This window comes from Anopheles coluzzii, chromosome 2 (genome assembly GCF_943734685.1).
Source record: "Anopheles coluzzii chromosome 2, AcolN3, whole genome shotgun sequence".
NCBI classification, from domain to species: Eukaryota; Metazoa; Arthropoda; class Insecta; order Diptera; family Culicidae; genus Anopheles; species Anopheles coluzzii.
Genome location: NC_064670.1, coordinates 99,144,148 through 99,165,785, shown reverse-complemented (window position 1 = coordinate 99,165,785; position 21,638 = coordinate 99,144,148). Strand labels below are relative to the sequence as shown.

At 50.1% G+C, this 21,638-nt stretch overlaps 3 protein-coding genes across 3 annotated transcripts; 2 read left to right on the top strand and 1 right to left on the bottom strand.

Annotated features, from left to right (window-relative positions):
- The first annotated feature begins 725 nt into the window (after positions 1-725).
- On the top strand, positions 726-2,690 carry LOC120947907 (juvenile hormone esterase-like). The gene is made up of 4 exons (XM_040363720.2): positions 726-1,672; positions 1,741-2,091; positions 2,157-2,455; positions 2,522-2,690. The coding sequence occupies exons 1-4, from the start codon at positions 767-769 to the stop codon at positions 2,688-2,690; spliced, it is 1,725 nt and encodes a 574-aa protein (XP_040219654.2). The 5' UTR covers positions 726-766.
- A 44-nt stretch (positions 2,691-2,734) lies between these two features.
- On the bottom strand, positions 2,735-13,990 carry LOC120947908 (uncharacterized). The gene is made up of 15 exons (XM_049607294.1): positions 13,891-13,990; positions 13,286-13,454; positions 11,131-11,796; positions 10,901-11,056; positions 10,363-10,539; positions 10,144-10,241; positions 9,712-9,984; positions 9,365-9,599; positions 8,918-8,995; positions 8,035-8,235; positions 6,832-7,959; positions 6,096-6,172; positions 4,412-4,758; positions 3,619-4,341; positions 2,735-3,555 (listed from the first exon to the last, which is right to left on the bottom strand). Exons 2-15 carry the CDS (start codon positions 13,335-13,337, stop codon positions 3,405-3,407), a joined length of 4,362 nt encoding a protein of 1,453 aa, XP_049463251.1. The 5' UTR covers positions 13,338-13,454; positions 13,891-13,990; the 3' UTR covers positions 2,735-3,404.
- Positions 13,991-14,888: 898 nt separating this feature from the next.
- Positions 14,889-20,566, top strand: LOC120949765 (E3 ubiquitin-protein ligase Topors-like). The gene is made up of 4 exons (XM_040367260.2): positions 14,889-15,761; positions 15,829-16,247; positions 16,322-19,514; positions 19,597-20,566. Exons 1-3 carry the CDS (start codon positions 15,522-15,524, stop codon positions 19,437-19,439), a joined length of 3,777 nt encoding a protein of 1,258 aa, XP_040223194.2. The 5' UTR covers positions 14,889-15,521; the 3' UTR covers positions 19,440-19,514; positions 19,597-20,566.
- The last annotated feature ends 1,072 nt before the right edge of the window (positions 20,567-21,638 follow it).

Sequence of the window (21,638 nt, the reverse complement as noted above, 5' to 3'; positions counted from 1 at the left end):
CAGAATTGATTCCGGAATCGGAATCGGTTCCAGAATCGAAATCGACTCTTTAATCGGAATTGGTTCCTAAATTAGAATCGGCTTCCAAACGTCGTCGTCTTAAATTTCTTTTTTTAACATTCCGGAATGTGAAGTTTGACTCGGGAATCGGCTCCGGAATCAACTCCGGAAACGGCTCCGGAGTCAACTCTAGAATCGGCTCCGGAGTCAACTCTGGAATCGGCTCCGGAGTGAACTCCGGAATCGGCTCTGGAATCGGCTCCGGAATCGACTCTGGAATCGGCTCCGGAATCGGCTTCGGAATCGACTCCGGAATCGGCTTCGGAATCGACTCCGGAATCGGAATCGATACCAGTATCGGAATCGGTTCCGGAATTTATTCCGAACACGGAATCGGAATCGGGTAGGTCCGATTCCGAGCTCCCACCACTAATCCAAACCAGCCTTTTTTTGTTAAAGGTCAATGTTAGAAGGTATTGGATTACCTTATCTTTGGATCGTTTCATGTAACATCTCTATTACACTTCCAACCTTCGAATCTCAACCCAATTGGACAACTTTCCGGGAGGACCTAATACTAAGAATTCGCCACCCGTCCAGACAAGATCTTCACGCTCTTTCCAGCATTTGTAACACTTCCCACTCCCACATTTGGGAAGTCGAAAGTGGAAGAGAAAGTTTGCTGAAATTCACTTCAATGGGACGCCCAAGGTATAAAAGAACGCAGCCCACCAGGTCCAGGGTCAGTTTATTCCCATCCATCATCATGCCACACGGAGTGGTCGTGATTCTGACGGTTGTGTTTGTGGTTGCAGCAGCCGAGAATGTCCCAAGGGTCTGCATCCAGGACGGGTGTATGCGGGGATCGTGGATGCGAAGTCTGCACGGCGAGCGGTACGAAGCGTTCATCGGTATCCCGTTTGCCAAGCCACCGGTTGGACCACTTCGTTTCGCCAACCCGGTCCCAAACGAGCCTTGGGCGGACCGGCAGGAGCTGGATGCATCGGGCAGAATTCCACGAGCGCCCTGTCTGCAGAAGAATCTCTTCCTGCCCGAGCGTGGAGTCGAGGGTAAGGAGGATTGTCTGTATCTGAACGTTTACCGACCGTTTAAGGTGAGCAAAGAGGGGGCCGAGAATGGAACGACTCCGCTAGCTACCTTGGTGTACATCCACGGTGGTGGGTTTCTGGCCGGATATAACTCTCCCTTGGTTGCGGGAGCGGAAAAGCTGATGGACAATGCGGTAATACTGGTGACGATCGCTTACCGGTTGGGTGCGTTCGGGTTCCTTTCGACTGGTGACGATGCGGCGAGTGGAAACTTTGGCCTGAAGGACCAGCGGGAAGCATTGCGGTGGGTTCGTCGAAACATCGAAGCGTTTGGAGGCGATCCGGAGCTGGTGACGGTCATGGGACATAGTGCCGGTGGTGCTTCCGTGCATCTGCAGCTGATGCATCTTGGCAACGAGGGGTTATTCCAGCGTGCCATAAGTCTCAGTGGCAATGCCCTAACTCCTTGGAGTGCTCCAAGAGCTAACCCGCTACAGCTTGCCCACCAACAGGCTCGTCTGTTGGGCATTAAAAAGCCCCACAAGATGACTACGGATGCACTGGTGGAAGCACTTCGTGCCATCGATGCTGATCTTTTCGTGAGCAGTTACAAAGGATTTACGGTTCGTTGTCCGGGGTGTGTTATTGTGTGTATTCTACCTAATGTTTATTAACGCTCTCGCACGAACAGAACGGCTCTCGCTATCCTGTGATCGTATACGGACCGGTGGTGGAGGCTGCTACCGTTTCGGACGCGTTCCTGACGGAACCTCCGCGGGAGCTGTGGGCCCGTGGGGCACACCTGTCCGTACCCTGGCTGACGGGGATCGTGCCAAACGATGGGTTCGTGTTCAGTGCTCCCATCCTGAAGGACACCGACTGTTCGAAGGAAACGTTTGCCCAGCAGAAGACGCTGCTGCTGAACGTGCTGGGCGGCGCGAAGGAGACGGACGCACTGCCGATCCTGATGGAGCGCTTCTTCGGCAATCAGTCGTCGATCGGCGAATGTTTTACGCACGAAAATGTGGACAAGCTGACGATGGTAAGTGTAGATGATGCATTAATTAATAAATCCCAACAAATTGCCTAACTGTTTTCCCTTTACAGTTGTTTAATGAAGGTCTGTTCGTCTATCCGCTCACTCTCAGCGTACGCCAGCACGCCAATCACACGGGCACGAAAGCTCCCATATATCTGTACCGGTTCAACTACAAGGGTCCACACTCGTACTCCTCCATCTTTGTGCCGGATCGGGATGAGTCGAAAAACTTTGGCATCGTACATTGCGATGAGTTGATCTACATCCTGCGCGCTCCGATACTGTTTCCCGACTTTCGGCGCAACTCGCCAGACGCAAAAGTCACGCAAGTGATGACAAAGTTGATCGTAGACTTTGCACGCACAGGGTAAGATGAGTTGTAGCGTAGCGTAGATCGAATCCTTCTCACAGTCTTGTGTTTGTGTCATTACAGAACTGCACCAACGGGTGATGGGGTTGGTGATCGGGCGAGCGACAGCGAATTCCCCCAAGCCCTGGAACTGACCAACTCTAACAGTACGGAGGAGCCCGTTCTGAAAAAGTACATTAACTTTTATGATGCCGACATGTTCGACTTCTGGACACGGTTTTACAGCTACTAGCACTACTGCTTAAGGTATAAATTATAATAAAAGAAGGGTGCGCGTTTCCGTTTATTACTATTTATTAATCTCCATTTCCATGAGGAGACACCGCTTTCCGATTTCACAAAACACTGCGCGCACTGCATTTCCATTTGTTTGTGATTATTGCCCTGGGTGTGTCTGGGGTAACTCTATCCGATCATCAAATCCTCACACCTAAATGTCTGAAGATTATCTTTCCAGTCTCAGCAAATGTGATCTCTCGTCCTTCCGTATTAGTCCGTCAAAGTCTCTTCCGTCTATATCCTTGTAATTATCCTTTTTTTTCATTTTGTTCGTCTTTATAGGCTCTTTGCAGGGCTGAATCTGTCTTTACAAAATAATAAACATCACCGTTTAACCTCACTCAAATAACCCGTAACGAACGTAAGGTAGGCCACGGCTCGACAAACGCGACAACTTTGGTTGCACCACACCGCCGTGTGTGATTCGAGACAAGTACACTTTTTACTTTTGACTTTTTTGAGTAATGTTTTTTACGCTTACTACGCTACTTTTCTAATGTAAAACTCACTCGCATTTGCAAAAGGCACCACAACACTTTCTCTTACTGCTAATAAGGAGAAGTAAAAAGCTCTTAAAAGGGAGAAGTTTGGGGGGGTAAAAATGCATTTGCGTTCCACGCACATCCTGTTAATCCTGCCCTTGCGCTCGTACTGTACCACACAACTATTAGATCGGTGACAGGGTACGCCGCTGACTCTCCGTAAGCTCGGGATGCCAAAAATCCACTATCAGCACCAACCGTGTTTCCGTCCCATTGTGCCACACCTCGTGCTCGAAGCTATCGTCAAAGATCAACCACTTGCCGTTCTCCCAGGAGCTAAAAGCGGAATACAACATCACATTACTATTAAGAAACAACTACGCACTGTTACCTACGTACCGTGTTTCTTCGGCCACCCGTATGTAGGTCCCCGGTGGCACACGCAACCCAAGATGCGCCCGCACCCGACAGTTCGTTGGTCCGCAGTGGGGCCACACGTGCGTCCCGGGATGCATCACGCTAAACTTCACCTGCCCGCGCTTGCACGTGCGCGCAGCGGGAAAGTACTGCTCCACCAGCCGGCACGTGTACGGTGCACGGGCACAGTTTCGCTCCACTCGGGCCCCGCGGGAGAACAGCTCCAGCTGCTTCCAGTCACCCCGGTCGCGCAGATTTTCCGACTCGTTTACAAACACACCGGCACTGGTGAGCAGCTTCAGGCCTTCGTCGCGAATTTCCCGCCACTTGGCGCGGATCAGCTCCAGCTCGGTAGCGTACGTCGTTTGCTCCTCCGTCCAGTAGGGACGGGCCGCCAGCCCGTCCACATTGTACAGCGAGCGCTGGTACACCGAGCGGAAGAGCTTCTTCTGCACACCTTTCCGGTAAACGGCCAGCGCTTCGCTGTTGCGCCCGAGCCGCTGGAGCGCATCGCCGAGCTGGAAGTAGAACCGGCCGTCCTGCGTACCGGGATGGCCCGTTTCGATGCCCTCCTGCAGGTACTGGGCCGCCAGTTCCATGTTTTGATCGAGCGTTTTCAGCACAAAGCCGTAGTGTACCAGCGCGAACCCATTGTCGATCCAGCGGAGAAGCGTCTCGTACAGTACGGCTTTAGCTTCGGCAAGTCTGCAGATGGAAAGCATGTTTACTATTAATTTCAATACACACCAAACCCCCCAATTGCAATCAAACGAACCTGTTCAAGTAAAGGTAGCTTACGGCGAGCTGATTCCGATACAGCGGTTCGTTGTCGAATCGTCGAATCAGCACGTTATGCACCTCGATCGCTTGCGCGTGCTGGCCCTGGAAGCGCATACGATCGATGCACCGTTCGGCAACCGTTTTGAGCGTACCGTCGTCGACGGACAGCTCGTGCCCGATCACCTTCCGGTAGGCGGCGATCGCTTCCGTCAGGATCGCGTTACTGCGCCGCTGCTCTGCCAGCGCATCCAACGATCGCGCTCGGCCAATTAGCGCATCGATCGAGTTGGGCGTTCGGAGCAATATACGATCGAAAGCGGCCAGCGCTTCCTGGGGCTTGTTCTAAGCCGAAGTAAGTGGCCAATAGACGTGGTGGTGGTTTGGGTGGTCGAGTAAAAGAGTCCATGGTGTTGTGTGCAGCGTTGATTATTAATCCAGGATGTTAACGTGGAGCCGAGGCGTTAATGTTGCAGCATACAAATTCACACAAACACACACGCACGCACACACACGCAAACGGGAAAGCCATCCGCAAAAGCATATGTTATGTTAGAGCAGGAAAAAGGGACGGGTATAAATGCGCGAGTAGAGTTGTAGCAGCATTGGAAAACGTAGAAAAAGGAGAGAAGCGTTTTGGGAAGCCATAAGAGAAAAAACGAAATAAAAAAAGAAATTAAAGCAAATACATTAATCAATTAAAATAATAAACACAACGCAAACGCCACACTGTAACTTCGCATTCGCAACACAAGGAATGGTTCCGCGAGTTCGTTGCAGTCGGTGCGATTTTGGATGCTGACAAGTCGGGCTGGCGGCATGGGTACAAACGTTTCGGGTGGGTGTCCAAAACGGTACCACACAAAATCAACCCCCCATGAAGGAACGAACTCGAGAGCATTCCCATTGAATGTTGGTGCGTGTGTTTGCAGAATGGGAAGGGATGGGCGCTGTTTTGTTAGAGCAACTTCTTCCAAATTATTGTATCTCGTGTTCATCCGGACTTCTCGAGGCAATCTCGAATGGAAGAGGTTCTAACAAACTGTTTTACATCACAGATCAATACACACAGGCACACACACACACACACAAACGTGCGCAAACTCTACACTATCTTGTATTTATTCACACTCTACAGTAAAGAGAGCACGCTAGCGTTAGTCTCGTTTGATTTCCACAAACATTGTGTCAGTCTGTAGGTCGTAGGTATTGTCAAGTGTGATTTTTCGTCCAGCAGTCTCCAGTTGCGTCCTTGCTCCTAGTGATGTCTGAGAGAATATCTCGTACTAATCATTTGGCCATGCTGATGTAGAGTTGTGCTATCACAATAGGAAAAATTCAACGTTCATCTTCTGGTGTGCGCTACATTCTTGTTCAACAATTAATGCTTGCTTCTAATTTCTGATTCTAAAAACTAATTCTGGGGATGTCTTACACGCACAACCAGCAGTCGTGCGTACTCCCGGTGTGCTCAGGCAAAACTATTTTAAAAGTAAGGGGGGTTTGAAGAATTGGGTTGATTTTTCGGTTCTCCTCAAGCCCAGGGTTTACTCAAACCCAAACTCCTAAGTTTGGTGCAGAAAATAAAATTAATCATAACAAATTATACATTACAAATGCTTGAACGTAAGAAGAGTGACTGAAATGAGTTGTAGTACACACTAAAACTACACCATACATACCTCATCGAGTTGCTGCTCAGCCCGTCTCAGTTCTTCCTGGTAGGACCGATCAGCTTCTTCAGCCCTCGAGGGGATTTCTGTACGACAAACAGGCCGCGGGACAGAACACGTATGCGTAGTAGTTCAGCAGGGGTGAGTAAACGGAAATAAGACAGAAAATAGAGCACAAAATTAATTTGTCCGTACCATACTTTGCGGCGAAAGGGTTCTTATTGCGAGGATATCTTTCCGGAAAAAGGGGGAAATCGAAATCAAGTGCTGTTTGCTTTTGCTTTTAACACCTGCCGAAGCACATTTTGTATAGCGTCAAAACCCTTTCTAAGTGCTTTTGCTAGATACTACAGAATCACAACACAAATATAAAATGGCATCCTTAACTGTTTTGTCTGATGCGAGGTTTTGCAGATGACGAAAGATGAGGGAAGGTGGAGCAATTTGCGGGATGAATGGAAAGCAGCGCTACTACTACGGATGAGTGTACGGCGTGGGCGGGCAGCAGCATGAAAATGTGCAAATTGTGGCAGACTACTAAACACTACTCAACACGCCAGAGCAGCCATGAAACCTATCGATGTGGGCCACGTGAGCGAGCGGGCGAGCGATCGAGCGAAAACACACACACACACACAACACGCGGTGCACTCTTTTTTCTCTCTCTCTTTTCTCTCTGTCATCAACATGGCACGAGAGATACGAGGAGGGCGATGATGTTACGTCCTCTAATACGCATAAATACTTGTCCAGCCGGCAGCGGTCGCCTCGTCCTCCTCGTCGTTGCCCCCGGTCGGTGTGGCCGCCGGCGAAGCTGCACTACCGATCGCCGGCAGCTTGCCATACTTTTCCTCCAACCGTCGCATCAGATCGGTGTCATCGACATCGGACGCCTCCTCCTCGTCTTCCCCACCCGGCGGAATGTTGTCGTCAGTCAGTGGTTCCTCCTCCTCGTCCGAACCGTACTGATTGAGCAGCACCGAGTCGATGTCGTCGATCAGCTCTTCTTCCTTCTCGTACACGAGCTCCTCCTCGTCCTGCTCCTCCGCGTACTCGCTGTACTGTTCCGCGTACTCGTTCGGTTCCAGCTCGTCCTCCTCGCTGGTGGACTCCGGCACGAACAGGTTCTCCTTGCTGCCATTGTCTCCGGCGGGCGAGGAGCGCTCCAGCTCAAACCCTGCCGGCTCGTCCAGCTCGAACTCGGGCTGTTGGTCCCGCTCGGGCAACAGAAACTCAACGTGCCTTTCCCTTGCAGCTCGCTGGCCCGATGGCGACGGTGTGCGCGCGCGACCTGGTGACGTTCCCGCGGGAGGGACAACAAGCTTTGGGAGGTGGTGTTCGTGAACGCGCTCAACCGGTGGTGAGGGGATTTCCGCAAGCAGTGCCGTCAGGACGGTCTTTGCCTCACCCTTCGCACTTACATTTTCACCTCGTTCCACTGGTGCCGCCCCGGTGGGCGGCTGCTCCGTCCCGTCGGGCGGTATTACGATCGGGTCCTTGTGCAGCCCGTAGATGAGTTTGTTAAACGCTCCCTTTGGTGGTTTGCTGCGCGCAAGCAGGGAATCTTTTGCCGTTTTCTTGGACGAATGTCGTTCGTTTGTGGGCGGTGGTGGCTGAACGGGCAAGGCCGCTTCCTGGTGGCTTTGCAACGGAACAGCTTCGGTTTCGGCTGGTGCTCGGTACATGGAGCTAAAGTCCTCGAACGTGATCGGTACAAAGGCTCCTATTTCTTGCTCCTGCTTGATGAGCAGCTGCTCTTCCGCGTCCTCTTCGGGTTCCGCCTCTTCTTCGGCCTCTTCCAATTCATCCAGCTCGTACTCGTAGTCATCGCCAGAGTAACGTTCAGCATCGTCGTTATCGTCGAATATGATCACTACAACAAGAAGGAGAAGAAAGCAGCAATCAGTGAAATGCTTTTCATTCGTGCTAATTGCCAAAACACACTCACCATTGCCTTCGATCACATCCTCCTGTTGTTCCGTTGGACCTGCATAAACAAAATCGTCCAGTACCGTTTTGGTGGCGGTCGTTTGCACGTTCGGTGCATTCTTTTGCTCGGCGACATTATCGTTTGCCGAAACGGCACCATCCGAACGTACATTATCTACCTTCGGGTTGGATTTATCGTCGCTTTGGTTGGTTGGTTTTTCTTAGATGATGAAAACATTACGCATTATTGGCCATATTTTATCACACTCACAATTTTGCATTCACAGCACACACACACACACGATACATTACAAACCGCTGCATTCGGTCGTCATGCAATGAAATCAGCCTCGTGTTAAATGTTGCCGCGCTTCATAAGCCTTTCACGGGTTTTAATGGTTACACAGTTGCTTCAAAACATAAGTAAAAGCTTACAGGTATAGTAGAAATGTGAGAAACGATTTATCGAGCTCGAAAGTGCAAATTATTAGCGTTAAGAGACAGAAGATCATCTCATCAGTCGAAGACATCGAACCAATTTTAAGAAACAATAAAGTTTGAGCAACCAAAATAGGTAACAACGTTAAACAAAAAACTAAAAAAAGAAGTAAAACAGGCAAGGCATGTGTTAGAAACCGCCATGCACAAACAATAAAGTGGCACAATTATTGATACAAAACGTGTAAGAAACACAAAGAAAGAGTTAAGCTAGTATGTCAATTTGAAAGAAAAAACAAAAACAAAATACAACATACTAAACGAAATAATAAAACTCAAAAAATGGTAAATCGTTTTCAATGGTTTGAAAAAATTAAGAAGCTACACAACATAAATCGTAACAACAACAAAACACTAACACGGAAACTGTACAACGAATACAATAGGAAAACAGGACAACTCACTCGTAGGGGCACGTGGACTAGTTATAAGAAGATGGGCAGCACCGAGCAGTGCGACACCGACAAAGATCTTTACGGTAACTGAAAGTGTAGCCCAACAGGAGTTGTTCTTAGTTTAGTTGCTTCAAATGAACAAAAATGTGTTTTCTTTTTTCTTTACAAAATCTACCACCACTACTACATGTATAAAGTTATGCTTGATCATTTTGCTACACAGCATGGATTTAGCCAGCCTACTTGCTCGATTGTAAGCAATAAGTTGCACTTTCTCATCGAATCGCTCAACAGGTGATGATGATGATCATGATTGGTGGAGTTGAAGTGGAATGAATAGAGAGAAATGCGAAATAGCGCGCATATCATAAATTTTGTGTGATTCTGTAGTATCCGCGTACCGTACGCGCTTCAGTTCGATCCGTTTTTTTTGTTTCGTCTCCCATCGTCACTTACGTGAAGTTTCCTCTTCCGGCTCGGCAGCGGCTCTGCGTTCTGCTTCCGCTGCTGCACGTCGCTGCTGCTCTGCACGGAGCTTCTCCAGATATTCCTCTTCTCCTCCGTCGTTGTCCACGAGCTCGCTGAATGCAGCATCATCATCATCCACATCATCGTCGTCATCGTCGTTTGCTGGCTGAGATCCGCGGGTAACTTCCAGAATTTCTTCCTCATCACCATCATCGTTCGCGTCCTATGAGTTAAGAAATGATTTAATTAATTGTCGAAAGAATTTTACAACACGCAAGCAAAAAACTTAAGTAAAATCACACTTCATTCCAATTGCATGCACTATTCATCCCCACCTCATTCGCCTGTGCCGCGATCGTGTCCGGAACATCGACAACCTCCTCAACCTTCGGTACGTCTAACGACTCCGCTAGTTTGTTATAGTTTCGAACTAACTCGTCCATTTGATCTTTGAGCGTGTCGCCCGTAACTGCTCCTTCGGTCGATGGGACGGTTGTCGTTACAGGCACCTGATTTCGTTCCGGTTCAGGGACCGACGTTTGCACTGTGTCTTCGTTGATCGTTGGTACGTTTCGGTTAGCATTATCATTCAAAGCATTAGATCGCTTCTGAAAGCGGTATAAGCAGCACAAGACACAAACGAAGCAAAGTAAATATAAGAAAAAAGAGCAAACATTCAAATATCAACAAACCGACAAAACAATCAAACGATTCATACTACTGTTTTGAAACAATAAATACAAAAAATATAGTTTTGCAACACTCACAACTTCATCGAATGGAGTATCATCCTGATCGTCATCATCATCCTCATTTGCTGCTTCATTCTGATTGTCGTCATCGTCGTCAGCATTTCCAGCGGGTTCTGAGGAATAGAAGAAAACTGAAGTTAATTATCTGCTAACCTGGATTTGATCTTTCACTTAAAACACACACAAACCATATAAAAAAGCATGGAAATCAAAAGCAACAAAGATCGACATTACCTTCTTCGCTATCTACATTCTTATTATTATCTTCTTCATTCTCATCATCGTCGTCCTGTTCCGCGGCAGCATTTTCATTATCATTATTATCTTTATCGTTATCATCATCATTTTCATCCTGTTCATCATCATTATCATCATTGTCATCTTCCAAATCTGTCTTACTATTCGTCACAACTAAAGAGTGAAAGAACGTATGACTTCAGTAAAATTACTCTACTCAAAAAAAGCCAATTCTACACACTTAAAAAACTGAATAAGTGAAAAAAAATATATAAAACAAGAAAACAAAACAGCACTAGTTTAGAATACGTTTGCCTTCAAAGCTGAACGAAAAATAACCAAATTCTAGCTTGAAACAAAATGTTTGCGATTGTGTAATACTGCGAAAAAGACCATTCTGGGTCTTAAAAAGCGATAAAAGCAAACAAAAATGATTATGACAGGAAGCACGTGACATCACACATCAAATTCATTCGATTGTCTTTTGGATCGATTTTAGAATTTTGAAAAATTAACCAATTATTCCGCAAATTACCGTTATCAGTCTCATCTTCCGCCTCATTTTTGTCATTTTGATCGTCATCATCCTGGTCGTCCTGGTCGTTATCATTATCCTGTCCAACAACTGTTTCCTCATTCTTCTTATCATCATCATTATCATCAACAACAGCATTGGTTTGATCGTTGGCACCTAGAGCGTGCCAGGAGCTGAGACATAATTACGAACGACCTACAACAGGTTACCAGACCGTTTTTGTAACTTACCGGCATCATCGTCCTCGTCATCATCATCCTGCCCATCATCATCTCCATCATCATCGTCATCAGCAGCAGCCGCTTGTTGTTGTTCCGCTGCTTCCTGCTGAGTGTAGATCTCCTCTACCTCATCGTCATCCAGCTTCGATGCCGGTCCTTCATCCTCATCATCATCCTGCACCTCCGTACCGTCCTCCTCATCGTCGTGATCTTCCTCCTCTGCGTACGGTGCACCATCATCGTGATCATCATCATCTCCGTCCTGATCGTGTCCATCATCATCACCACCATCGTGATCTTCCACTGCGTGATGAGCATCACCCTCATCGTCGTGATCGTCCAGCGAGTTGATGGCGGCCAGCACTTCATCGTGATGATGATCGTCCTGTCGGTTTTCGTCCACCCAACCGTTGAAGAACTCCGAGTACCGAGATTCCGACAGTGGCGTGTCCTCGTTCGAGACGCCCTGATTTTCCATAATGATCAGCCCAATCAGTGCACCGAGACCGGCCAGCAGGATGAAGAACACGACCTTCGCACACCAGTGGCCGCCAGTGCCGTGGTCGCTCTGGATGTGCATCTGCACATCGCCCGGTTCCTTCGCGGCCTGGGCAGCACCGGCTGACGGTTGCTTCGGTGCATGGACCGTCGTTTCCTTCACCGTATCTTCATCATCTGAAACGTAGACAAAGCGCAAAAAGCAAAACACCATTATTAGAACCTTCTTGGTGTTGGTGTTGGCCCGTTTCCCGATTTCGAACACCGCATGGCATGTGACGTGGCACACGTCGGCAAACACGCGGCATTCTCACTTTCTATACACCACTTGCCCACTTCCCTGCTTCCCGCTTCTGCTTTAACGACTTTTGCTGAACGATATTTTTACATCTTTACCATCCTGCGCCACCGTAGCGCGGGAGGGAGATGGCGCCACGTACGCGAACTACCGGCAATAGACCAACCGAAACAAAAGCAACCAAAATAAAAAAGCCGGCTTAGTGCTAACGGCAAACAGAGCAGGTGGAACCAGTTGCCAGTGGGGAAGGAAAAACATCACACGATGTGCCGTCGAAAAAGGGAAATGGAAAGAAAACACGGCACACACAGAATTTCCCCGCTTAACGGACGGCAGACTGCGATTAATGCGGGCATGTACTTTTGCGTCCTCCGCGTACCAGGGCGCGTCGGGCGTGGAACCAGTTGTGGCGCACTTGACGGTGGTTTGTATCTGCGCGCCTCTAGCTTAATCCCGCGACCGTCTGACCTGGGTCATTGTTTACCGACCCCGCTGTTGGGGCATTCTTTTTGCAATGTTTTGCAAATGGAAATTTTTAAATGCGCAATCCACGTCAAGGAGTCATTTATTAATGGGGTAAACATGACGCGGCTAGTTTTAAATTGCGTTTCATGTGTTTAATACGCAGTCCGATGAAAAAGGATCATTTTTCCGCAATAAAAACAATTTCTTGATGATTTATTGCAGGTTCTTATTTGAACCACGTCTTTAAATTGTTTTAAATCTTTTAATTGACCAAAACTAAACGATCCTCAGATGATCTTTTCTAAACGTGTCTTTAATCCTGCATTATAATGATAGCCCCGTAGCCATTGGTTTCAAATCAATCACCATGCTTTAATCAAGTAGCCATCTTCAGTGATCCACAATGCCCTTTTTCGCCTTATTTGCCCCCTTCAAAATGCGACTAAACCCTCCGCAAGAAAGCGCACGGCGTATGGAAATATATTACGACATTCTTGCCACTTTCGTCGCTGCTAGAATGGAGGAAAACCGACCTGCCGAAAAAAAGGGACCGAGCACAGGCAGTACGGCAAGACCGCCAGAGAAACGGTAAGTTCAACGCCAAGAGCGCCGCGAGCTATTTAAAGATTTTTCAGACAAGCTAATAATGTTCTAATTTAAAAGCGACCTCAAGGGAAGACCGCCGAGACGGGACCGCCAAGCAAACCTCCGCTACGGTCAAAAACGGTCCCAAAAAGCGGCCGCTGCGCTAGAACGCCGTTCCATCCGATAAGAGAGCTTGGCGCTTCGGGCGGGCGAGCGAATGTGTCCGCCGATGCTGTGCCCGCGGTCAGCAATTGGAGTAGCAGGGCTCCCGATCGTTATCTCACGCCAGTTCCTTGCGCTGTTGATGGCCACACTTACCTTTCTTTCTCTTCTTATCCTTCCGCTTCTTGGCCTGCGTGTCACCAGACATCTTGTCGGCTTCCTCTCTTACTTCGGGGTTCCCGCCGGGTCGATTCTTATCGCACCACTTTATCACATAAACGCACACTCACACTCTCACTCTCACTTTCGTATCAGCTGCCGGATGCTGTGGAAATGCAGATACACACGGGGTTAAAAGTAAGAAAAATCACACTGTGGGTTAGTGAGAAGAGATCTCGCACTACTAATTCTCGACCCCGCTTAACTCCGCTGCTTTGCGCGGTAACACTTCCTGCTCAGCGCACACACTCACACACACGCATGCACAAACACACCCAGCAGACTGTGTGTGTGTTGTGTGCAGTGCCAACTGCGATAGTAAGCGGGCAAACGGACGGGGTTCAAGATATGGACGTGGAAGGAAAATATCTTTGGAAAGGCAGCGCGCGGTGCCCGACGACGACCACGACGACCACGACGTCGATGTGTTCTAATTTAAGATCAGGCGCCCGCGCATTCCTCCTCACGCCTCCCGCGACCTCCGTAGTGACGATCGCCCGGTCGACCGGTCCTTGCCGTTTGCCGGATGCTCTCCTACCAACCTGCTGACGATCGGGGCCAACCTATAACGTTACCGCACTCGCTTACCGTCCGTTCGCTACTGATGCTGCGGCAGTTTCGATTTCAAAATCTTGTCTCCCGATCGGTGTTGTTTGTTGACGCGGCCCCCAGCAGGCTGAGGACGGCGATGCGCACGCATCCGCGGAAAAGTATGCGCGTGCGAGAGAGATGATGCTTTTATTCGTGTGGCCGACTGTCAGCAGCAGCTTTCGGGGGTGTCATTTGAGAGCTTAAAATGCGAGAAACATATCTAGTTGATGAGGTGAAGCGGTGTGAAAATCAAGCATCTTGCGATCGACACGTCCGGTCAGCGAACCATAGTAGATGATAAGAAATCTAAGACCATCCTCACACATACCAACTTGTTTGATTGGAAAACAATGAAATCTGCTACAACACTTGCACTTTCTTCATTGTTCACCCTTTTTGCACTGCTATTTTCAATAGTTTTTGCATAAAATCGCCTCCTCTTCGTGGATGTTTTATTTACCGGACGTTTAAAAAAATCAAAACAAAACCTTCCGTTTACATTTGCGTTTGACAGGTCCTACAGTGCGTGCTAAACTGTGCGCAACATTCGACACGCAATGATATTCATCCAAAACGAAGAGCGATTATGTGTTTCATTGTTTTCATTAAAAACAAAAGTATTTTGTGCAATGAACTAGAGCCATTCATCACTTTTCATTCACTATGCAACCATTATCGCAAACAGATTCAAATTTCGCTTCGTAGTTTGTGCTAAAACGGGCTTTGCCATAAAATTCGTACAACCCTTTATAGCACATTGTGTTTACTGTTCTAAAATGATGCAAAAAATGATGAATTTGCTGCTTTTACTGTTTTCAGATCTTCCAACATTTCATAACAAATTTTAATCGTAAATCACATACAATTTTCACAAAAATCCACCCCACCTTGGCGAACATTTTGTTCCCAAGCGCACACTTTGTGTGCTTTTCCCGAAACGTCAAACCGCAAGCAGCAAACCGTGCGCATGTGTGCGTGCACTGTGTTTATCCGAACGTGCGGGCGCTGACTGTGTGTGTGCGAGCTGTTTTGGTCGTCTCTCCTGTGGCACTGTGTGGTTCGGAGGAAGAAAATACTTGATTGTATCGATTCGTGAAATTCATTAATGTGTCTTGCCAATATTTCCCAGCGTCGCGTTTTGTTATGTGTTTACTTTGAGGCCCGTCCCGGACGGTAGTGTGTGCGGGCCCCGTACGGTGCAAACGAGCGAAAAAGGTGCCCGTGCCCCCGTGCTAATGGCTGCCAGACTGAGCTGTCCGTGTGCGAACCACACAGCAACCTTTATGCGCTGCCAGTCGCATTAACGGTGGAGGAGAATATGCAAACGCCACGCAAAACAAAGCCCTCGGTTGGTTTGATACAGTGAAACAAGTAGGCATTAGAGGTGTGCATCGAATCTGAATCACGCAGATTGGATGCGTTTGGTAGGGCCTGCGGCCGACTGTACATTCTCGATTCTTCCCTGACACAAAGTAGTAGTGCCCGTGTGTAGAGAGATAGTATAAAGCATACCCAGAAAACATTGCCCGCACACGAGGGGCAGTAAACGGGGGGTCCAGCGTCTAGCAGTTAGCCTGCCACCATGGAGGAAGTGCCCGTGGATGACTGTCCACCCACACCGGAAATACTTCCACTCTCCGTCACACCGCCCCGTCCGGAGGTGGTGTACAGCTCGTCATCGGAGGAGGCCGAAGAAACGGCGGACGGTCGCCGCTCACCGCCGCCCAAGTGTGCGATCTGTCTCGGCAAGTGTCGCCAGCCAGCATTTGCCAACTCGTGCAAGCATCAGTTCTGCTTCCGCTGCCTGCTGGAGTGGAGCAAGGTCCGTACTGCGCCGTAGAGCCACCGAGTGAGCCATTTTTCATCCGCCCATTTTCCATTCCCATTAGGTCAAGCCAGAATGTCCACTGTGCAAGCAGCGATTCCTGTCGATCGTGTACTACAAATCGATCGACTGCTTCGAGCAGCACACCATCCCGGTGCCGACCGCGAACGAGGCCCGGGCACGCAACCGGGAAACGTACCACGAGCTGAACCTGTTCCTGTCCAACTCGCCGCGGTTCGCCGCTTACAGCATACCGTCGAACATGACGCTGCGCCTGCAGTCGAACAACGACCGGCTGCAGGAGCTGCTGCTGCACCAGTCGAGCGAGGTTGACCGATTCATAAGCGAGTTCGGCAACCAGCCGATCCCGAGCCGGCAGGATCAGCTCCGGTGGCGACAGTTCGTCTACTCGAACCGACTGTACGCGTGTCCGATGCCGGATCTGAACGGACGCTTTCGGGACACGTCGGCCGCATTTTATAGGTAAGCTAGCGCTGCTCCTGGTCGACCGAAGTGGCTAACCACTTACTTACCATTATTTGCTTCTACAATTTTAGAGAAAATCCGGCACAGATGCATCGTGTCCTTTCCTATATGCACAGGGATCTGCTGGTGCTCGGTGTGAACATAGCGGTGCACGCACCGAACATGAACGTGCTGGAAGATCTGCTCCAAACGTACGACATTGATTCTCGCGACTTCCTGCTGCGCATCCTGCGCCACATGCCGCTGGAAACGGGCGAACACTTCCAGCACGAGTGTACCACCTTTGCCCGCTCGCCGTACGATATGATCGGGTACGATCGGTGCGTCCAGTACAATCCGCGCTACTACCAGCCGCGCAGCGGTGAGGTCATTATCTCATCGTCGGAAGAGGACAACGATGACATCGTGTATCTGCCCGAACCGTCCGCCAGCACATCGTCGACGAACGAGACGTCCAACGGCGGGGCTGCAGCAGGGGAAGGAGGTGCTGGTAACGGTGCGAACGGTGGCAGCAGCAGCTCCGGCACAGCAGGCACCAACCAGCGGACAGGACGAACGGCTGATGTGCACATTGAGTTTCGTTCGCTGGTCGATAGCGCTGGGAATGAGGAGCTTCATCCCGTCGTCGTTTCCGCTTCCCAGCCACAACAGCAGCAGCAGCAGCAGCAGCAGGGAGTGAATGTGCTTCCACGGGTGCCCCTAACCTCTACCGCGGCCTCGAGCGCCGTGCCGACGGAAAACATCCTCCTCTCGTCGAGCGATTCGGACGACTGCCAGTTCGTGCTGGCTCAGAAGCCGCCTCATCTGCGCACACCCGACCACGTGGTCGATCTGGAATCGGCCAGCGATAGTGATGTGGTGTTCGTGGCAGAAGAACCGCTGGGCGAAGCCGGCCCAACGGCGCGTGGCACGCGCCAGCAGCTGGTAAACTTGATGAAGAAAGAGACGGCCGCCAACCAGGACTACAACAATGGCGCATCGACCAGCTCGGGATACTGTGGGGGTGGTGGTGCAGGAGGAGCTTGCGGTGGTGGTGGTAATGGGGGAACCGGAGGCAGCAGTGGCAGTGTGGCGAGTGGTAGCGCCGCACTACGCACAAAGTATTACGCGCGGCCACGGTTGACGCGCTACTCGGGCGGCATTGGGGTGAAGAGTATCTACGAGGCGAGCGATTCGGACGATAGCGACTGTGACTCGCTGTTCAATCTGCCGACGGGCAGGCGTGCGATCTCGGGGAAGGGTAGCGAAACGGACTCGAACGATGATCCGGACTATGGGCAGCGGAAAAGGAGACGACCGAACAAAAAGAACACGCAGCCCAAGGCGGCGAAGCGTGTGTCGAGGAAGCGGCGTAATAGGAGTAGCAGCAGCAGCAGCAGTAGTAGCAGTAGCAGCAGCGACAGTAGTAGTAGCAGCAGTAGTAGCAGCAGTAGCCACGATCGCAGCAGAAGCCTCAGCAGCAGTAGCAGCAGCAGCAGCGAGGAAGAAAGCAATGGGAGAACGAGCGGTTTGGGCAACACGGGCACTAGCAGCAACACCAGCAGCAGCAGTAGCAACAGTGCCAGCAGAAGCAGCAGCTCGTCCAGTAGCTACGCGTGCGGCAGCAACTGTGCCACTGCGTATCGCAAGAACGTGATCGTCGAGATCGAATGTGGACGGCAGCTGCGGCGAAACACCAGCCAGCAGCAGGCACACGCCGCCTACATAACACGGCTAAAGTCGACGCAGACCGATTCCAAGGGCCGATCGAAGAAGAAGCGCAGCCGAAAAGCGACCGAGAAGGCATCGAAACGCGCCGCCAAGGAAAAGAACGTCGCGACGACGACCCCTGCCAAAGCGAAACCGCGTCGTAGTAAGGCGAAAAAGAAGTCATCGACGGTGGAGAGCGTTGGTGCGAAAGGTGCGGGCGCAAAGTCGAAAGCGAAATCGAAATCATCCAAATCGCGCAGCGCATCGGCACGCAGCGGCGGCAGAAGCAAAAAACGTACCAAACCGGCGTCCGAGAACGAGCAGACACGCTCGACGCCGCTGCTGGAGGAAAGCGCATCCACCGGGGCGCACTACGTCATCGCGTCAAGACCGTCGGTATCGCCCACCATCGACGTGACGACGGTCGATGGCGCGGAGTGTAGGGAGCGCAAGCTCAAAAGTGTCATCATAAAACGATGCCACTATACTAAATCATCGTCCGGCGGCCGGACGAACGATGCGATGGTGGTAGACGAGGAGCCAGCGTCCGGTTCGGGTGTCTCAGGACCGGGTGGTGAGGACGCACCAACCAGCTCGCGGTTGACGGTGGAGGAAGAAACGAACGCGGACGTGAAACAGGAAGAGTCGCTGAAGTGTGAACCAACCGATGACAACGATATACAGCTGTCCTCTTCCAGCGGATCGTCGACCGACTCGGAGCCGGAGGTCCCGGTATCGAGCGGATGGAACAGTTCCCGATTTTCCTCCGTTATCGCCGTGCCAGCAGCAACGTGCTCGTCAAGCGTGTCGTTCAATCCGACGCTCACGTCCGCCGTGCATCCGCAGCAGCACTGGCCCCTGCAAGACCCGGGCCAACAGTACATGCAGGCGCAACTTCAACTGCCAACGGCCGACAACGACCAACACCATCAACCCCCGTGCAGCCTGCTCGAGGTGGACGAAAGCAACACCGGCGCATCGGAATCGATCTTCGAGCCGACGTTAAGCTGGGCGGAAACCAGCCACCACCAACAACAGCAGCACCGTCCGCTCCTGCTGCCCGAGGATCGTGCCCTTTCTTCGGCGGCCGCCTCCCCCTTCTCGTCGATATCATTCCCACCGTCCACGACGTCCGTTTCGCCGTCACCTTCGCTGTCCTCGCAATCGCTGGCGCTGCCTGCTTCGGTCGCCTCGCCGCTCCAGCTGATCGAGAGCATGGGGACGATGGACAGCGATTCGCCGCTGCCCTCGTCCGTCCTCGGGCTCGATGCGATCGACGGAACGATGGACGAAATCATGGCAACGGAGGAGGTAGTTAGCAGCGGCGGTGGCGTCATCGATGGGGTCGATGCGGCAATCGCGCAACCACCGATCGCTGTGGAAGTGTTGGAGGGGGTCGGTATGCAGGATGGCGTGTCGGTCGCACCGTGCGTGCTCGAAGCGCCGCCACCAGCAGCAGCAGCCGATGGAGGAAGTGCCGGTGTGCAGCTGCAGCTGTGAGATTTACTGCGCGTTATCGATTTTATCGATTGGTTGTAACTCAGGACGAAGCAAATCATCTTCAAACGGTACGAGGTAAGTGTTGGTAGTCGTATGCCGTTTTGAAACAAAGGTGTATAATACTAAACATGTCATCTCTTTGCTTGTTTGTTTGTAGGCCTCTACGCGTACGCTGTTGTTACGCTCAAAGACGGATACGATGAGAAATTATGTTTCTAGCAGCCGGCGGTTACCGTTCTATGAAACACATGAATGAACGGAAAGAAAACGACGGCTCAGTACCAAAATGTTCGTTGCTAGGGTCACTTGCTAGGGTATAGGCACTAAAAGTAAAAAAAAGTCGTTATCCTTAAAATAATAGTGGCATCGGTTGCCCCAAAAGTGTGCGCTTGTTGTTCCAGCGTGCTCTAGCCGCTCGGTGTACACCATCGGGCAATGGGTGTGTGAAAGGAAGCGGCAGACCCTTTCTTTAAAGCGACACAGTTTTGCTAAAGCACACAGCGTGTAGGGATTGTAGACGGTAAGGTATAGAGACGAGCACACAAGCTATAGGGCTTCGACACAGCTACCCACTACTCTCACCGAAACTGCCCGAGCGGGTCGTGCATTATCCGTAAGTTTGTAAAGTGTAAGCAATCTGTAATTGTTTCGTGTATATACGTTAAGGTAGCAAAAGTGAACTCCCCATCGTGTGTTCGGTTTACTCTAGCGCGCGGCATGCGAGTCTTAGCTCTTTAAGTGAAGTTTTTCAATCCAAATCGACATGTCTAGCTCATGTTGGTTTGGCGCAGTGTGCAAGAGAGGTTATGAGATAGAGAGAGAGAGAGAGAGGAAGAGAGTTAGTGGAAGGTTTAAACGGCAGAAAAGAAATGCAAGCAGTTTAGCAGCGCTCAGGATAATTTTTACTAGAGCAGGAGATTTGAACTTTGGGACTCGCTCGAAATGAAAACTGTATTACGAATGGTGCGTGCGTGTGTGTGTGTATCCCGTGACAGTGTGCAAGGTTTTGCGCGACCTTTTGGCTGACATTTGTAAAGTACTATTTTCCAATTCCAAACAAACAAACAAAAAAAAATACAATGGCCGTTTCTATTTCAACGATAATAAAACAGATGATAATGAAATAATCGAAGTTTACTTCTTTCCAGGTACACACCGTCCCCGAGTTGTAGAACATTTTACCGACCTTTGCTGGAAGAAGAGATCGAGTAGGAGCTAAAGCACTGAAGAGAAGTGTTCGAAGAATTTAAAGACTGGAGATTTTTGCTTTGGAAATGAGTGAAGAATGTGTAAGAGGGACGACATCTGCTCTGAAGACGTGAAGAAAGACTGAATGGATGTCTCAAAATTCCGTTTATCCTTCCCTGACTTAGTACAAAGTCCAAGAAACTTTACCCTGACGTTCAGTTGCAGTCCGGGAGATGCAGTAAGTTAACCACACTGTAATTACTCTAACGATCTGGTGAGGCTGGTAGTGGTTTAATTTCCATTTGGATCATCCTCCGATAGAACCTTTCTTTGTCCAGTTTTTTTTTTATTTTACAAAAGGGTTCAAAACGGTCCTCAAACTACTGAAAGCCTAGTGTACAACACTGCAGACCTTCATGTGAGTGTGCTACGATAGGATATTTATACTATTAGAGCGTCTCAAGTATCAGGATTATCTACTTTCTGACCGTTGCCCTAATTGGTGGACCGATTTAAGTTGGATGAGCAAAATTTTGGAAAGCCTGTATAAGGCGCAATATGTTCGGCAGTGGTATGACGCACTAGCGCACAGATCACTGTAAACTAGCGCGTATAGATTGCAACCCTCCAAATCGGGAGTATCATGCATGCAATTACTGTCAGCTGTTGCGAATTGTGCATCATTAGAATCCACCTGCCCCCTCCCTGTAAAAACCTGACCAAATACCACTCCCGGCAACATCAGACTAACCGCAAATCGAGCGAGAGCTGCCCAGCTTTACGCCGCTATAAAGGTCATGACCTCTCATAGCTGTAAACCCCCCCCCCCCCCCCCCCTTAAGCCACACATGTGTTGCGAAATCTGGCCAGCAAACGTAATCATCCTGCTCCCCGTTCATCATGCCCCCCCGTTCAAATGCCCGTGGTTCGACCTTCAACTTGAGAGACTTGATGATATTGTGGGTGGTTTTGGAAAGCATAACTCCCGTTGAAACGGAACAAATCTTCTTC

What these genes read in the sequence shown, in the direction of transcription:
- LOC120949765 (XM_040367260.2), top strand. Translation starts at nt 15,522, where the DNA reads ATGGAGGAAGTGCCCGTGGATGACTGTCCACCCACACCGGAAATACTT. An exon ending in GCCTGCTGGAGTGGAGCAAG is followed by an intron (nt 15,762 to 15,828) that starts GTCCGTACTGCG and finishes CATTCCCATTAG; the next exon opens with GTCAAGCCAGAATGTCCACT. An exon ending in ACGTCGGCCGCATTTTATAG is followed by an intron (nt 16,248 to 16,321) that starts GTAAGCTAGCGC and finishes CTACAATTTTAG; the next exon opens with AGAAAATCCGGCACAGATGC.
- LOC120947908 (XM_049607294.1), bottom strand. Translation starts at nt 13,337, where the DNA reads ATGTCTGGTGACACGCAGGCCAAGAAGCGGAAGGATAAGAAGAGAAAG. An exon ending in GGATAAGAAGAGAAAGAAAG is followed by an intron (nt 11,797 to 13,285) that starts GTAAGTGTGGCC and finishes TCTACGTTTCAG; the next exon opens with ATGATGAAGATACGGTGAAG. An exon ending in GACCGCTGCCGGCTGGACAA is followed by an intron (nt 6,173 to 6,831) that starts GTATTTATGCGT and finishes TTTGTCGTACAG; the next exon opens with AAATCCCCTCGAGGGCTGAA.
- LOC120947907 (XM_040363720.2), top strand. Translation starts at nt 767, where the DNA reads ATGCCACACGGAGTGGTCGTGATTCTGACGGTTGTGTTTGTGGTTGCA. An exon ending in GCAGTTACAAAGGATTTACG is followed by an intron (nt 1,673 to 1,740) that starts GTTCGTTGTCCG and finishes TCGCACGAACAG; the next exon opens with AACGGCTCTCGCTATCCTGT. An exon ending in GTAGACTTTGCACGCACAGG is followed by an intron (nt 2,456 to 2,521) that starts GTAAGATGAGTT and finishes GTGTCATTACAG; the next exon opens with AACTGCACCAACGGGTGATG.